The 18,270-nt window shown below is 43.9% G+C and overlaps 1 protein-coding gene across 1 annotated transcript in view; it reads right to left on the bottom strand.

Moving 5' to 3' along the window:
* Positions 1–5,367: 5,367 nt before the first annotated feature.
* Positions 5,368–18,270, bottom strand: part of LOC126284629 (uncharacterized) — a 38,887-nt gene continuing 25,984 nt past the window's right edge. Inside the window, exon 3 of the mRNA XM_049983699.1 lies at positions 5,368–7,131. Within this exon, the coding sequence (XP_049839656.1) occupies positions 6,815–7,131 (317 nt within the window). The 3' untranslated portion in view covers positions 5,368–6,814. The remainder of the gene's footprint in view (positions 7,132–18,270) is intronic.

The following is an 18,270-nucleotide window of genomic DNA, read 5'->3' as shown; positions in this document are numbered from 1 at the left end:
GTTTGCTGACGCAATTACTACTACAAGGAGAACTAAACGAGTCACACATTGAAGAAATGTGCAACTGGGACTCAAAAGAGATCGATATATTAGAACTGTTTTAAACATCGATGTAGTTGCTGTTATCACGCGATGAATATGTCTGCTACTGTGATATTGTTTTCATTTTCTTCGTGTGGTGCACCACAGCCGTATATTTGTTAAAGGACATTTCAAAGTTTTCCACCTCCACTTTATTGTATCTTGCGCGATTGGCCAATTTCGACCTGAAAGGCCATTTTCATGTGTAGTAGGTTTCAATGTGTTTTCATTTATAACAGATAAGCTCTCTTTTGATCTGTGTCATGAATTCACCATTTTGGTTGTCTTTAGTGACACCCGCCACATAAATTTTTGAGTAATCGCTATTTTTATAGTTTCTTGATTTACGGAAGTTAATGCTTGATTGTCAGATGGAGCTTTTATTCAGAGATTATATTATTTTCCTTCCATTACCTTTTATATTGTTCTCAATTATATTTTTTTCATTTCTTCTGTGCCCTTCCGGTAGAACAGTCCTTCGTGGATGCTTTTCGGACTACTGTGAAGAAACAATTTTGTGCAGCAAGTTATGGTTTCTTGGGGGGGGGGGGGAGGCGGAACTATACAAGTCTTCAGACATCATAGAGCAATGGGTGAAATATTGAACTTATTGCAGCCTACTCTAAAAAAGTATTAGTTACTGACCAGTTTCTTGCGGACAGGGGTCTTGCTTCCAACGGTCACTGGGCACTGATATGGGGAATCTAGAGAGCGTGAGCTGCAGGGTGGTCAGTGACGTCAACGTACTGTACGCACGAAAAGTAACTGAGGAGCTTAGAAGCCACGGGAGGAAAGTGCACAGAGCGACGCTGTGCACTGGACTCACATTCGGGAAGATAACGGTTCAAATCTACATCCGGCCATCGATATTTAGGTTTTTCGTCATTCAAACGAGTGTCAGGATGGTTCCTTTGAAAAGACATCTGTAATGACCTCGATGTCGACGTGACGTTAAACGCTAATCTTCCTTTTTTTTTAGGTGTGTAGCACAATGAAACGTACTTTACCACGATTTAAGGAAATTAAGTGCAAAGTTGATCAAATGGCCCTTTCTGTGGTTGGATTTAAGCTGGTATGTAATACAGTTTCCATTTTGTCTGTACACCGACATTAACTTCAAAGAGTTAAATACTCTGAATATATATCGATTACCCCACGTTCAGAAATTCATTAATAGAGCATAGCACTTATTTCATTTGGATCCTGTACTGTAAATTGTAATATGACAATGTAAAGCAGGAAAACACAGGATTCTTCTGTTCTCTCACAAACATGACTGCAAAAAACCAAAATTGTTCACCTGTGAAGTATCCACACTTATGACTCACGCTGCGCCGCAAAGGCACCCGCAGCTCTCCATTACATTCTAGTTTGTGGTACGACTGTCGTCTTCGATGACCGCTTCGGCTCTCCTCTTCGTGAGGGAGATTTATGTTAAATCAAATGATAGATTGGTGGAATAAAGTACCTTAAGTTAGTGATGTATTTCATGTGTCTTGGATCTTCCACCGTAAGCTGTATATACCTTTCACTGTGTTGTACTTCACGGATTCAGATGTTTTGAAGTCTTGTAAGTAGGCTGTTTAGGTTTTTATGTTGGTAACGCCACGTAGCACTCTGTATAAAAATCACTGACTGTGCTCTGTGAAGTCTGTGGCTGGTTTGCATTGTTGGAATATTTGCTGTTGTAGTGTTGGGTAGTTGGATGTGAACAGCGCGTAGCGTTGCGCAGTTGGAGGTGAGCCACGAGCAGTGGTGGATATGGGGAGAGAGATGGCAGAATTTTAGGAGCTGACGATCTGGACCTGTGTCCGCCAGAAATAGTAAATTTGTAATACTGGATATCATGAACTGATATATAATGACTTTTGAACATTATTGAGGTAAATACATTGTTTGTTCTCTATCAAAATCTTTCATTTGCTGACTATGCCTATCAGTATTTAGTGCCTTCAGTAGTTAGAATCATTTATTTAGCTGGCAGTAGTGGCGTTGGCTGTATTGCAGTAGCTCGAGTAACGAAGATTTTTGTGAGGTAAGTGAGTCATGAAAGTATAGGTTATTGTTAGTCAGGGCCATTCTTTTGTAGGGATTTTTGAAAGTCAGATTGCGTTTCGCTAAAAATATTGTGTGTCAGTTTACAGTTGATCAGAATAAGTAAAGAGTGAAATGTCTGAGTACGTTCAGTTCCGCTAAGCTGTTTGAAAATCAAATAACGTAAGAGGTTTATCAGCACAATAATAAAGTTCATCCAAACTCTTAATCTTCATTATGTGATTCAGTTTTCAGTGATTTCCCCCAAAAAATTCTGCTAAAAATGTTGCCTCTTAAAACCTTTCCAAATTCAGAATTCATTTCAGCATCCATATTAACCGCTTCCGAATCAAAGCCCACTGCCTGAGAGTGACAACATTTTGGGGTTCATGGCTATCTCAACTGCTCACCACGCAATGCATCTGCAGTCACCCTTAGTAAGAGTACTTATTTCTGCAGCTACATGTCAGCACCTGCTTGACTTGCAACAAAACCCTGATAGTTCTTTCAGCAGACTTTAATACCCATTCAGCTGTGCAACGAACGCTATGCACATGGAAACTGCACTTACACCAAGGGCTTCTAGGCTCCTCCAGTGAAAGCATTTTCCAACTCATCTCAAAGCGTGTGTCCAGTTCTGTGAATCTGTGTATTATGAGCACACTGTTGGGGATATTCCGTTGTATTCTTGGTTCGTATGTACCGTATGTGTACGGCTACATAAACTGTTCGCTAATTGTTTTTAAAGACGGCACTTTCAGTGTTTAATGCAGTTGTGGTCGGTATGAAGCGACTGATTCCAAACAGATCTTACAGAGTGTTTCATGAATCACTGGTCTCTAACAACTTCCTTTCTTAACAGCAAATAGGTTTATCGTGGTTGGTCTCTCTGAGAACCTAGTAAGGTGGCGGAGTGGTTAGCACACTGGACTCACATTCGGGAGAACGACGGTTCAATCCCGCGTCCAGCCATCCTGATTTAGGTTTTCCGTGATTTCCCTAAATTACTTCGGCCAAAAGCCAGGATGGTTCCTTTGAAAGGACACGGCTGACTTCCCAGTCCTTCCCTAATCCGATGAGGGCGATGACCTCGCAGTTTGGTCTCTTCCATCAGATCGACTGAACCCCAACCCCTCTCTGAGGAGATCGTGAAAACATCATGAGATACGACAAGCGGTTGTAGGGATCTGTACTCCATTCTACAAAGGTGAGTAGAATCAACTGTGTGTCCCAAAAGCGCACCCTTGAAATACAACCTCCATACGGCCTACATCTTAAGAGAACACGAAGAGTAATTTCGACGTTACATCCATGAAATTACACTTTCATATAGGGTGGTTATTTGCATGAGGAAACCCACACCTCCCCCTTGGAATGTACTGGTGCTCTGGATCTATTCTCGACAGACTTTTGAGTGTAATTCCTCTTTTTGGCTTCCAATTTATGGCCATTCATACAAAAATGTTCTCTTAACATTCCTGAAGTTATACATCTGAACTTTTTTAACACAGTAATATATTAATATAATACATCATTACTAAATTTCCAGAGGTGTTGAGTTTGTACCTGGCGTTTTGTCTAGAGTTCATGCACAGCATAAGATTGCGTGGTTTCTTCCTTTTGTCCTATACATTATATGAGACATTGTAAGGAATTTTGCTCTCCACATTTAATCTTAAGCAACAGCAAATGCTTCATTACAAATTTAAGTATTTTATATTTCTCTTAAACTCGATAGTAAAAGCAAAATGTAACGATCACACGTTATAAAGAATAAGAATAATTTACTGATATGTCCATGGATATGGACGACCATGTGGAACATTTTACATGTGTTTCACGGCACAGTGTAATCCCTGGAAGGCACAGAAAGAAAGCCACACACCACGAAGGAGTTATGGTAACTGGTCACAAATTGATATTCATACAAGTATCGACGGAAAATGCAAAACTGTAAACTTTGGCGGTCGATGGACGAAGGTGTGGCGCTTCAGCACAGTTTCACCACGCAGCTGACAAGGATAATAAACAATGGACATGTCGATAGGACAGACTTTGGCACGATATACCTCATGAGGACACCCAGCAAGTCTTATCAATCGTGCCAAGCCGAATAACTGTTTGCGTAAGGGCCAGAAGCAGACCAGCGCGTTATTGGTTTGCTCAGTTTGCGAAGTTGTTTCTCTTTGATAAATTATGCAATTTTTCTGAAATCGTAAACATTTTGTTTGTCTGTACATGTACATCACATCTAGTGATTTCCATCCCATTCGGATAATTCCTCCGTATTTTTTATTTTTATTTATTTATTTATTTATGTCTTAGAGTGCATTAATTACTAAATCCGTGGTTTCCAGAGTTTCGTAAATATTCATTATGGATGTAGTTAGATAGGTGAGTATTCCGAAGCATCTTCATACTTGTTACTATTCAGAGTTAAAGCTTAAGATAAGAAACACAGATTTTTTGTGTAGTGGTATTAGAAAGAATTTATATTTAATGGGAAACTAATGTTGTTAGGACCCTCTCCTGTAATTTAAATAAATAAAAATAATATATGTTCGCAGGAGTGCGAATAAAAATGTGGAATTGTTAGGCACGACTGTCTTCTTGATTCTTCATATTTGTGGCTTTTAGATAAAAAAAAATGTGACAATTATTTTGTTGTTAACCAGTAACAAAAAAATTTCACTTCTTACGTCCCTTCGAGTCCAGAAGGCACAGGATCTTGATTTAGTGTGTTGAAAGCGTTGTTGTAAGGTACTTCTGAGTAACAAGAAGTATTTTGTCAGTCTGGACACTATAAGTAATATATTGCTAAATGTTCGAATCTGATGAAAATTCCTAATGAACAGCTGATCAGGTATTATTAACAGTTATCTTCGATCGTCTTTTTTTCTTCTTTTACTTGATTTTTGCTTCGACACCTTATTAGTGTATGTTGGTGACGGCTCCAAGAAATCTATGAAAGGTGCGAAACAGAATTCTACTAACATGTGAACATCCACTAAGTGGATTATGGGATGAACGTTTTTTATCTTCTTTTGGCGGAGAAGTTTATAGACTCATATCCATGTTTTCTCTGTGTCAGGTCGAGAAGATGTTGAAATAATATTTATGGGAAGCCAGGTTTGTTGTTACGTCACGAACCCTGAGGTAAACATTGTAGTGTATTTCACACGCTAGTTTGGAGTACACTTCCGTGTCGTGACTGGAGATGAAGGATTGTCAAAGAGTAAAACAACAATGGAATTCATGTTTTGTAAGGAAATTTATTACTTTTAGTTGTATTCATCACTCATGCAGCAAAGAGACTAAGTTTACAAGAATTGTAGAAAAAAAATTCAGTCTGAAATTTCACATTCGACTTCACACGTAAGAAGTTTTACACACATTTTACAAGTTAAAAGATAACGCTGAAATTGACCTTGTAAATTGGATTAATAATTACAATTCTAGTCTCTGATACTACTATTATGGGAAGAATTATGAACTCCAACCAGTAATAGTTAACACAAAGTAAATGCATTCCTTTAACATAGATCAGGAAGCGAGATGTAGTTCGCTAGTGATGATCTTTCCTGAAACAAAATATATTTTTACTGTGCATGACTTAGCAGTGTAGTTTAATTAACGATGTGATCGATATGGCGCTGTTCTGTAGATATATATGTATATATATGTTTCCATGTTGTCAGCGCTTGAGGAAGGTAGGATATTCGGTAACACACCGTAACGAACGAATCCTTCCGGGTAAGCATTCGGTATATTAGATGTCGTAAATGACTTTTCTCGCTTGTCTTCTTTTTTTTTACGAAGTACTACGCGTGAGTGAAAATGACTGAGGAACGATTACTCTTAAACGAGACAAGACTAAACATCATTTTCACTGCCGTAAACGAAATAATAATCACAACACATACACGACAGACGACCTTTTAAAGATCATATTTCAGGTGCACTGACTGGTGTGCCTCTAGGTGTACCTAAGCATTAAATTTATTGTATAAATATCTAGAATGAATGGATTATATCGCATATGTGAGACAGCTGTGAAGACGACACGGCGTACTTACTACAACAGCGTAGATATTTGTGCGAGCTAAGGTAAGAACGCGTCACGGTAGAGGGGGTATTTTTACAGATGTATTGTCGGTTTACGGTTGTAGGTTAGAGTCGACAGAGCGGTGATAGATCGTCGCTATTTACTTTATAACCGTAATGCGTGCTTTCTGAGATTTTAAACACGACATACTGCATAGTTGAGGGATATTTGTTTTTTTTTTTTTAACATTTTTCACGCTTGAATAACTTTAGCGTTGTATCGATCTGTTGAGTTTGACCAAATATGATAGTAGTAGGCAAGCTTTGTGATGGTTCCGAGACAGTAGCGGACACACATTTGGTGAAAAATCGCGAGGCGGCAGGAGGGACAGAGAGGAAAGGAAAGAAGTGAAGCGGTGTTTCACGTAGATTGCTGGCTGCCCGACGCGTGCTGTCCGGGCGAAACAAGACGTCGGTTCTGCTCGCGGGGTAGATCGACTGAGGGCGAACAAAGCCGATCAGAGGTTCACGTTTGGTAGGCGAAGGATGTTTTGTGACGCGCCGGGCAGCGACGCGAGGGTTTACGGCGAAGGTGAGGGATGCGAGCCGCGGAGGCTGGGGTTGCTACTGTCGGTGTGGCGGGCTGCGGCACCGCTTAGGCCTTCTTCTCCTTGTCGGCCGGGGGGGCGGCGGTGGGGATCTCGGGGTACTCGAGCTTCACGCCGGGCTCGCACTCGATGATGGGGCAGCAGCCGGGGAAGGGCGCCGTCTTGTTGGTCTTGTCGCTCAGCTTGCACTTGGGGTTGGCCTTGGGCAGAGGTCCGCAGTCCTCCACCAGCTCGAACAGCCTGCCGGCGTTCTCTCCCTCGCCCGGGGTGCAGGTGGAGCGGCCGCAGAAGGGGGTCAGGTCCCAGGTCTGGCCGGGCTCCACGAATCCGCAGCGCGTCGACGCGAAGCACATGCCGGGGAAGTCTGCAACAGGAGCGGCACGTTAAGTCCAGCACTCGAAATGACTCGGGACTGCACAGTTTCATGTGCGGCTCAGGAACGCTTCAAGGCAGGGCTTCCCAACCTTTTCAGCTGGTGGACCCCTTCTTCAGTCGAAAATCCATGGCGGACCTCTAGTCAGTTAAGAACACAGTACCTTTAAATTTCAGAGCGAAACCTATGGGAACTGAAAGCTTCTTAATGCAAGTGCCATGTTCCCAATGACCCACCCCCCTCCCCCCGAAGTATCAATAGTCTTTGGTTTAGAGATGAATGAAAACAACTTGAAGGCCAAAAATCGACTTATGAAATAGGTAGTGCACTGATAAAGCAAGTTTAACAATTATAACAATTAATTATGCCTGCGGCCGCATACGAGCCAGCGAGCGCTGTGATTGGTCGACAAAGCTCGCTCCGCTCACGCGTAAAGGGTTTCAACGCATCTAGCGCCGTCAGCTGACGCACAAACGACCCCCGTATCGTTGCGAAACAGTCGATCAGAGAAGCCGCATTCTCCGGCACTGAACTGAGTATGCGTTCTCACTTAGGAACCACAAAGGCTGCTTGGGAATACGGCCTGAAGTAAAAGTACACATATTTTTAACACGAAAAAACTGATGAATTTGATTTTCACATTTTTACTCAATGATTTTAATCATTTTTTTTACGCGATTTGGTGAAAGATGGCCGCGGACCCCTAGAACGAGCCGGCGGACCCCTAAGGGGTCCGCGGACCACACGGTGGGAAGCCCTGATTTAAGGTATAGTTAGATTTCAAGTACACCTATTACACAAATGCTGACCAACACGCCCCTCCCATCCGCATCATCCACTGAGGATGACACGGCGATCGGATGGTCCCGGTAGGCCACTCGTGGCCTGAAGACGGAGTGCTTTTTATTACACAAATAATTGTTCCTTTTGTGTTCAAACGTGAAACAGCACCTTTGTCACGCCAGCAGTGGGTACACACACTCAGTTCTTACCACACTCAGTGCTTACTTTCTAGAAGTTAGATTTTGGAGAAAAGAGAAGTAACGTAAAAGTAAATACCGTGGTGAAGGCATTGTAGTATTAACCTGTAGTGTTAGACATTAAAAGCTGTAGATCGTCAATTGTTAACAGTTAAAAATATGACCTACTAATGTACTTAGGTAGTAGCTTAACTTGTGTAATTACAATGTTTGGAAAAAAAGGAAATACCGACGGGAGACACGCACTTGGGAATTACCATTGATGAAAGGTGGAACTTCGGAAGGCACATTGTCTGGTTGGCTGGCTCTGAGCACTATACGACTTAACTTCTGAGGTCATCAGTCGCCCAGAACTTAAGAACTAATTAAACCTAACTAACCTAAGGACATCACACACATCCATTCCCGAGGCAGGATTCGAACCTGCGACCGTAGCGGTCGCTCGGCTCCAGAATGTAGCACCTAGAACCGCACGGCCACTCCGGCCGGTGCACATTGACTCCGTGACCCAAAGAGCATTACAAGTACTTAATAACCTCATCTATATAGGTCATAAAGGGCAACGGCCTTGCCGCAGTGGATACACCGGTTCCCATCAGATCATCGAAGTTAAGCTCTGTCGGGCGTGGCCGGCACTTTGATGGTCGCCATGCGCTGTTGCCATTTATCGGGGTGCACTCAGCCTCGTGATGCCAATTGAGGAGCTACTCGACCGAATAGTGGCGGCTTCGGTCAAGCATACCTTCTTAACGACCGGGAGAGCGTTGTGTTGACCCCATGCCCCTCCTATCCACATCCTCAACTGAGGATGACACGGCGGTCGGATGGTCCCGGTAGGCCACTCGTGGCCTGAAGATAGAGTGCTTTATAGGTCATAAAAGATTTCACCTAATCCCTCACCTGATAAAATTGTACCACGATAGCATACTAACGTCAATAGTGGGTTACGGCTCGGCAGTCTGGGCACACAGGCTCATGAAGGAGGTGCCTGCCATGACAGTTATAAAGAGTCGATGGGTATGAGAGGGAAGAGGTAGTTGAGAAGCGGGTGAGGCAATGTCCCGATGTTATTTAGTTTGTACACGACACGCAGTAAAGAGAACCAATGAGAAATTTAGAAAGGGAATTAAAGCTGAGGGAGAATAAACAAAAACTTTGCGGTTTTCCGATGCCAATATAATTTTCTCAGCGAGGGCAATGGAGTTGGAAGAGAAATTGAGCGGATGTTAGCCTCTTGAAAAGAGGTCATAACGCGAACATCAACAAAACTGAAACGAGAGTAATGGAGTGTAACCCAATTAAACCAGGTGATACTGCGGGAATTAGATTAAGAAGTGAGGCCCTAAAAGCAGGCAGTTAAATAACTGACGATGGCCGAAGTAGCGCGGATACGAAATGTAGACTCGCAATAGTCAGAAAATCTTTTTTCTAAGAGAAATCTGTTAACATTGAATATAAATGTGAGTGTTAGGAAGTCTGTTCTGCACGTATTTGTATGGAAAGTAGCCTTTTACGGAAACGAAACACGTACGATAATCTTACCGGACAAGAAGAGAATAGAAGTTTCTGAAAATGTGATGCTGCAGAAGACTGCGGAATATTAGATAGGTGAATCAATTATCTATTAAAAGAAGGTATCGGTTGATAGGACAGATGCTGCGGCATCAAGGAATTGTCAGTTTGTTGATAAAGGAAGTGGAAGGAATGAACGAAAATACTGGGCAGGAGCCAATTAAGAACGATGTCGCCCTGCCTTGCTGAGTAGTTTCCGCACGGTCTGTTCCTGGCCTACAAATTCGTGAGATAAAGTACGTACTCAAAAATGGTTCAAATGGCTCTGAGCACTATGGGACTGAACATCTATGGTCATCAGTCCCCTAGAACTTAGAACTACTTAAACCTAACTAACCTAAGGACATCACACAACACCCTGCCATCACGAGGCAGAGAAAATCCGTGACCCCGCCGGGAATCGAACCCGGGAACCCGGGCGTGGGAAGCAAGAACGCTACAGCACGACCACGAGATGCGGGCAAAGTACGTACTGACTCATAAGATAAGGTTGATACGTGACAGACAGCTATCCGGAAACTTTAGTGACAACTTGTGTTACCGCTACTGGGAAAAGAGAAATGGTGATTGCTGACGCACGGCTCACGTGTAGTGGTTGATAAGTATCGCCAACGACAAACTGTTGTTGCGCACCAGAGAATAAAAGTTAGACGTTAGCGATGTACGAGTGAGAATACATGCATACGGATACATGCTTGTGTGTGTAAGCAGGTCTGCTAGAGAAGGGAAGTAGAGAGACGGAGTGAGAGAGGCTTGATATACAATCCCGAGGGCTAGGCGTTCCACTTTCACTGACTGGTCCTCGGCCAGTAAAGGAAAAAGAAATTTCTGGGTCGCAATCGATATACCTGCCGGCTACCGCTACACTTTCCCTTGCACGCTCTCCGGGGGCGAGACATGTTTGGAATGTTGTCGAGCCGGTGTTTGCGAGTTGCGAATACGCTGGACGTATTGAATGTGAACAGGTACGATCAGATCTCTCACATAGTAAGAAGCTGCCAGACGTTCTAAACCGCGTACAACTGTGTGAATCTGTCTCTTTCGGGGAAAAAAAGATCACGTTAGGGGCCTTGGTGGAAACCAGCTGTTCATGCTGTTACGTAACGGATTCGGCGAGGACAAGTATTTGGCCGTAACACTCTTCGGAAAAGAATTAAGATCCATACTTATACTTTTTAAATGAGTTGACAGGGAGCGTATAGTGAAGACTCAGTGTTGCCAGAAGCATTTCTGAAGATGTTCAATGCACCTCTGGATGAAACATCAGGAACAATAAAGTTTAATGGACCATGACCGAAACAACCACCAGCAACTTGACACGAAGAGTTTAGTGAAACATTCCGATCATAACAAAGATCTCTATTGTCCCAAAGGCTATAGTTATAAAACGTATTTTGCAATGGTTTAGGAATATTAGTCGATGTTCTAGTATAATAATTTTAGCCGCTTGTATGCTACATTACTCGATTCTGTAATAGTGCAAGAAAAATTGTTATTTCGGTATAGTGTATTTAGTTGTGCAAAATTCTATTGGCTTGTATCGTCCCATCAGATCTGAGTCCGAACACTGTGTGCAAGCTTTTTTTGCTCAAACTGGAAATTCCTCTGTCCCGCTCCCAGCCTCTGGGCTGTTTGAAAAGAGCAAAGTTGTATAACAATCTTCACTGCACTCATCAGGAGGGACTGAGAAACGTCAAATAAAAATTAATAAATTGTACAGGCCCCGTGACAGTTTCTCTCGGGCGTCTAACGATTAAACGCTGGTACGCAGTTTCATTGTCGCGATCTACTTAATCTGAGGAGCTGTCCTCTGTCAGTCATATAACATTGTGAGCGTCAGCCGTATATCTCTCGACGCTGGAAGCCCTGTGATAGCGGCTCATTGACATCTCTGCAAGAATTCTGATAATAGAACAATAACGTCGTTACAGCGATAAAAAAGTAACCATGATATTCTCGCCCTGACACTTAATGTATACAATGAACAAAACAGTTTACGTAGTGTGATACCCACCTGCAAGGAATGGGAAAAACACTATACTAGCGTTATGGTTAAACTAAAAATCCCGCTTGAAGGCGTTGCCTTGAGTCTACTGTAAGGAATAACATGCTCGAATTTTCCTGAAGCAAACGCGGAGCTCCCTTTCGTCGCCCGCGGAGCGGCATTCTCACGGCTTATGACACGGCTGGTCGGTGCCCTTCAGGAGTCGGGGACCGTGTCGCTGGGAGCGGTTTCTCCGCGGTATCCGCTTTCGCTTTTTATGTGGTAGAGGATAAAATCCGCTTCTGTGGTCGAGCGGTGCGAGGTACGTCTGATACGTGGCGAGCGAACAATGCACGAATGTCACCCTCGCCGAGGCTAAGCGGCTCGCTGTTCTGCACCGCTTTTGGTCTTAATATAATACCGATCACATCTGACCCTTCTCTTGTTACATGCACGGTCGACCAGTAGGTGGCGTGATACGCTTACGTCTTCGTCTTTTTTATGATGAACCAACCCTCTTTCGTAAGGGAGATCTGTAAGTAGTGGAGGGATGCTAACGTTCGAGGTAGCTAGATCGGCTACTACTGGTATAATGTCTCCTCATAGCCAGAATTTCATGGCCGGTGAAAGAAGATCAAAGCGTCTGCAGTTGTCACATTGCCAGTTTGCACACCAACTGCCTAGATTAATCGGAAAGCTCTCCTCTGATCATTATCCAGTGAGTGAAATTATGTTCTGGTTATTAGTAGAATATTCGTGGCGCGGATGCATTAAACTTGAAAAGATACTTGTTGCTTCTCGAGGAGGTAATCAGAATCAGACTTCATCTTCTCTCTTTCCATTACACTTTAAACGCTCTCGTCATAAACGTCTACCTCAAACGACTAAGCAACACACAAATCACCCACAGTTGGCAAGGATGTCTGCTGATGCTGATAAGCGACAGAAATACTTTACAGTTTGGCAAATGACAACTGAACAACCCCCGAAACCTCCTAGACAACGAAACCGCGCATATGCTACATTTCTCCATAACAACTGTTCCCAGTACTGCCTATCATCTGTGCTGAAGCTGAAACAGCTCAAAGGACACCGTCTCCGCTCGAATCAAAAATGTTTCTTTCCCCATTTTTTTACGCTCAAGTTGGTCTCGAAAGCTGTCGGAATTAATAACAGAAAAAATATAAAGTTGCTTGAGTTTAGCGGTGGGGGTGACTGTTGCACCTCTATCACGTCACTATACGAAATCCCTCTGTCAATGCATCCATTCATATTATGCAAGGAGATGGCCCAGCGGCATACTCTACATCCGAAACGCGAGATTCGAAAGTCCGAACTTTCATTCTGTTTCAGATTCCCTGCAATTTCTTACAGTCACTTCCGAAGGCTGTCAGGATGGTCTGCTTGAAAAGGTCAAGATATTTCTGGTCCCATCCTTTTCCAGCTTAGCAAATGGATCTTTCCTTCTGCAGCGGAATGTACGGTGTTACATAATTTCGTGACAGATTATAACAGTCAGCCAGATTGAACCTTCAACCTGAATCGTTTTCCTCTCGCGGGCTATGTTCAGGAAGTTTCATTTCGACAGACTACTTATTTTTCTGAGACGTATTAGTCACAGAAGGAGAGACATGGGTGTATATTCTGGGTGATATCAGTAGCCTCTGTTCTGCACAATTACGTTCTCCAGAGAATAGAAGCTTTCGAAATGTGGTGCTACAGAAGACTGCTGAAGATTAGATGGGTAGATCGCATAACTAATGAGGAAGTATTGAATAGAATTGGAGAGAAGAGAAATTTGTGGCACAATTTGACTAGAAGAAGGAGGCAGAATGGAGGGTAAAAATCGTAGAGGGAGACCGAGAGATGAATACACTAAACATATTCAGCAGGATGTAGGTTGCAGTAGGTACTGGGAGATGAAGAAGCTTGCACAGGATAGAGTAGCATGGAGAGCTGCATCAAACCAGTCTCAGGACTAAAGACGACAACATCAACAACAGAGTTATGCCGGTAGTTCTGCACGATAGCGCCGATAACTCGTGTACGTTTATCACCACGACACTATTCATACAGACTTTTTTTTTTTGAGTGATGCGATTGACAGTGACGGTAGAAAAATCACGACCAAGATGATTGCGTCACTTCTTCATGACCTAACACAATATACATCTCACATATCAATATGTAACCAAGTATTCTTCATTCTCTACTATTATCCCACTGCCTATATCTCCACTGGTTATACTCTCATGTCCTCGTTGTTGCAAATTGTACCTTTTAGTTTATCAGCCATTAGTATTCCTACGGGATTGTTCCGTGATTAATATTGACGTCAGCTCTATCGTTCTATATCAGCACTCTTTGTTTTGTCTGCAAAAATTTCTAGTCCTTCTTTATTTTCACGTCGGTGAACAACTATAATTTGAGATATATGGTCGTTTTACAGTACTAATCCGTTAATCTTCCAGATGGGCAGCGATCGTGCCTGGTACCGCAAGATAAAAAGTTGCGACACACAGCAGTGACTTTCAGCAGCAGCTTTGTCGAACGTCAAGGGCTATCGATTTGAAAGTTCGATAGTGCTCTCAAGACATTTGGAGAGCAAGAAGTTAGACTTTTCCCCCTCCCGCGAGCCGGCGGCCAATCGCTATACGCCGAGGCCTCTCTGCAAGCCCACGAGTAGCTCCACAGCGTATAGTCGTCCTTGACGGGTTCCTCTCGTCTGGGGTTTCACTGCTCCAGATGGCCGGCGAGCTGAGGCGCCACGTCGCTGTCGGTTCTAGAACACCTCCCGCTGAATGCTGCACACTTTCCCGACTGCAACTGACTCCTGAGTTACGCCAAATACAGCCATGTACTTGTGTAGCTGTCAGCGCTTTCTTGGTCGATTCTTGTTGTACAAATGCCCCCCCCCCCCCTTTTTTTTTAGAACGCCGTTCATGAAAATAATATTGTTAATCGTCTTACGTTATTTAGGGTAAGATCCTATCACACAGAGCACAGAACGCCATGCGACTCTGCAGAAACCGTATACGAAGTCACAAATTCGTTGATACATTTTTTTTTTACTGGCTGTAACATTTACATGATCCTTAAAACCTGAAAATCTTCCAGTCTTTAGCGTGGTTTATGCTGTGACGATAGAAAACTATATGCGCTAGTGCAGTAGGAAGGACAGGGTAATGGAACATTTATTAAGGCGTACAAAAATATTACAGTGACACAAAAGAAAAGAGATTGAGAGCATTGGATATTGCTGCACGGCTGTTTTTCGTTGCCGAACTGCGACCGCAAGCTGTGACAAATTTCATGAAGATTGCCCAGTTAAGTCACAGGAAACTAGCAGTTTAGTACTAATGCGCTTCTGTGTGCCTACAGAGCACAATAAAGGTGAGGATCCCGCACAGTCTTACGGAAACCAACACGCAGAAATTTCTTAACTTGAGGAAAGTACTATAGCAGACATATGTGGTTCTAAAGTATCCTACTCTGAAGGCGACCATATCTAATTTTACCACATTTCGTAAGCACATAAATTTGTCATCACTTTCTTCTTTCCAAACTTTGTTCACAGCATTTTCTAGCCGAGTACAAGAACACTTCCATCATAAACGGGAAGTCTGTTGTCGCTTAGCTGATCGATTTTGATGACTATGGATACTATATAAGAACACTGGACACTGCCAGTGACGAAAGAACTGAGAAGTTGCAGATAAAAATTCTGTGGCTGGCCTGGTATCGAACCCCAGACCTTACCAACTTTTTTTTTTCTTTACAGTCTGGGAGCACAGAGCAACCGAGAAACGTACAGCTACTCCTAAGGCGGGAAGGGGTTCTGCGCGAAGGTACTGGGAGCGCTGGCTAGACCTTCTCTGGTGGCCTTTCGCTTTCGTCGGCGAGTGCCAGGCGCCTCCTAGCAACAAACAAGGGCCGCGGCGGCTGTGTGGGCGGACAGGGCGTCGTGTGGTGTGGCTGCTGGAGCTGGAGCTGGACCACGCCCCGAGCACCGTTAGCGGCGACCTTGGGCGCGGCTGCCGCAGCCGCTGCCGCCCACCGTCTGGTTGGCGCTGAGCTTGCTCCAGTGCGCAGCCGGGCCCGCTCACCTAACTGGTTTCCTTTGTGGGCAAACTGGGTCCTGCGCGGCGAAGCCTTCGTCAGCTGCATCCCAGCGCTGGATTCTTACACTGTCTTCAGTATCAGTCCGAATGGAAAGGATGTTGGCAACGATCAGCAAGGGCTGAGGTCGCGTCTCTTCCTGATAACGTACAAACCAATATCTGGCGCTTCTGGCAGTAAACCTATAAACTTGCTGGGATTATTGTTTCGTAACTACTGACGGCCTTGGGGAGTCAGGCCTAACAAAACTCTACGATCTGGCGAGCAAGATGTATGAGACAGGCGAAATACCCTCAGACTTCAAGACGAATATAATAATTCCAACCCCAAAGAAAGCAGGTGCTGACAGATGTCAAAATTACCTAATAATCAGTTTAATAAGTCACGGATGCAAAATACTACCGAGAATTCTTTACATACGAATGGAAAAACTGGTAGAAGCCGACATCGGGGAAGATCAGTTTGGATTCCGTAGAAACATTGGAACACGTGAGGCAATACTGACCCTACGACTTACCTTAGAAGCTATATTAAGGAAAGGCAAACCTACGTTTCTAGCATTTTTAGACTTAGAGAAAGCTTTTGACAATGTTGACTGGAATACCCTCTTTCAGATTCTGAAGGTGGCAGGGATAAAATACAGGGAGCGAAAGGCTATTTACAATTTGTACAGAAACCAGATGGCACTTATAAGAGTCCAGGGACATGAAAGGGAAGCAGTGATTGGGAAGGGAGTGAGACAGGGTTGTAGCCTCTCCCCGATGTTATTCCATCTGTATATTGAGCAAGCAGTAAAGGAAACAAAAGAAAACTTCGGAGTAGGTATTAAAATCCATGGAGAAGAAATAAAAAACTTTGAGTTTCGCCGATGACATTGTAATTTTGACAGAGACAGCAAAGGACTTGGAAGAGTAGTTGAACGGTATGGACAGTATAAGGGCAGCGTGAAGGGTAAAAATCGCAGAGGGAGACCAAGAGATGACTACACTAAGCAGATTCAGAAGGATGTAGGCTGCAGAAGGTAACTGGGAGATGAAGAAGCTTGCACAGGATAGAGCAGCATGGAGAGCTTCATCAAACCAGTCTCAGGTCTGAAGACCACAACAACAAAGAAATGAAACAGCTATATGAACTGAAGGTGGAGAGGGGAGAAAGGAAAGCAAAGGGAACGGAGTGATGATATCAGCTGTATCACGACTTCAAGCGGAAAGAGTGGCGACGAGCGAAAATGTGTGCCAGATCGGCCTCGAACGCGAGATCGCCTGCTTACTAGGTAGTTGCGTCAACCACGGCGCCACCGAGACACAATGTTCACTCCACAGGCTCAGGTCATCTCGACAGGCTCCTAGGGCGACCTCTAACAGCCACCATTTATCTGCAATCCCCGTCCATGCCCTCTGTGTTCGCTAATTTTTGATTTCTGCTGGAGGTCGAACGGAATTGTGCAGCTGCGCTGATGGTTGCAGATTTCTTAGCCCATCAAGACGTGTTAATTATACAGGGTGGTCCATTGATACTGACCGGGCAAATATCTCACGAAATAAGAATCAAACGAAAAAAACTACAAAGAATGAAACTCGTCTAGCTAGAAGGGGGAAACCAGATGGCGCTATGGTTGGCCCGCTAGATGGCGCTGCCATAGGCCGAACGGATATAACTGCGTTTTAAAAAAAATAGAAACCCCCATTTTTATTACATATTCGTGTAGTACGTAAAGAAATATGAATGTTTTAGTTGGTCCACTTTTTTCGCTTTGTGACATGGCGCTGTAATAGTCACAAACGTATAAGTACGTGGTAACACGTAACATTCCGCCAGAGCGGACGGTATTTGCTTCGTGATACATTACTTGTGTTAAAATGGACCGTTTACCAATTGCGGAAAGGTCGATAGCGTGTTCATGAATGGCTATTGTGATCAAAATGCCCAACGGGCGTGTGATACGTATGCTGCTCGGTATCCTGGACGACAACATCCGAGTGTCCGGAGCGTACGCCGGATAGTTACGTTATTTAAGCTAACAGGGGGTGTTCAGCCACATGTGAAACGTCAATCACGAGCTGCAACAAATGATGATGCCCAAGTAGGTGTTTTAGCTGCTGTCGCGGCTAATCCGCACATCAGTAGCGATCATTGGACCACCCTGTATACAAATGCTTGGTTTCTGCTCTTCCGGGCCGGCCATTACGGCCGAGTGGTTCGAGGCGCTTCAGTCCGGAACAGCGCTGCTGCTACGGTCGCAGGTTCGAATCCCGCCTTGGGCATGGATGTGTGTGATGTCCTTAGGTTTAAGTAGTTCTAATTCTAGGGGACTGATGAGCTCAGATGTTAAGTCCCATAGTGCTTAGAGGCATTTGAACCTTTTGCTCTTCCGGACATGCATTCATATAGAAATGCAACAACTTTGGTACGCGGTGAGACGTTACCCAGTGATGTATGACATTGGATTTTACTCGGAATATATAGCGATTTCTG

The sequence above is a fragment of the Schistocerca gregaria genome, chromosome 8 (assembly GCF_023897955.1).
Source record: "Schistocerca gregaria isolate iqSchGreg1 chromosome 8, iqSchGreg1.2, whole genome shotgun sequence".
In the NCBI taxonomy this organism is placed as follows: domain Eukaryota; kingdom Metazoa; phylum Arthropoda; class Insecta; order Orthoptera; family Acrididae; genus Schistocerca; species Schistocerca gregaria.
Note: the sequence above shows the minus strand (reverse complement) of the source record. Positions and strands in the feature narration are given on the sequence as shown.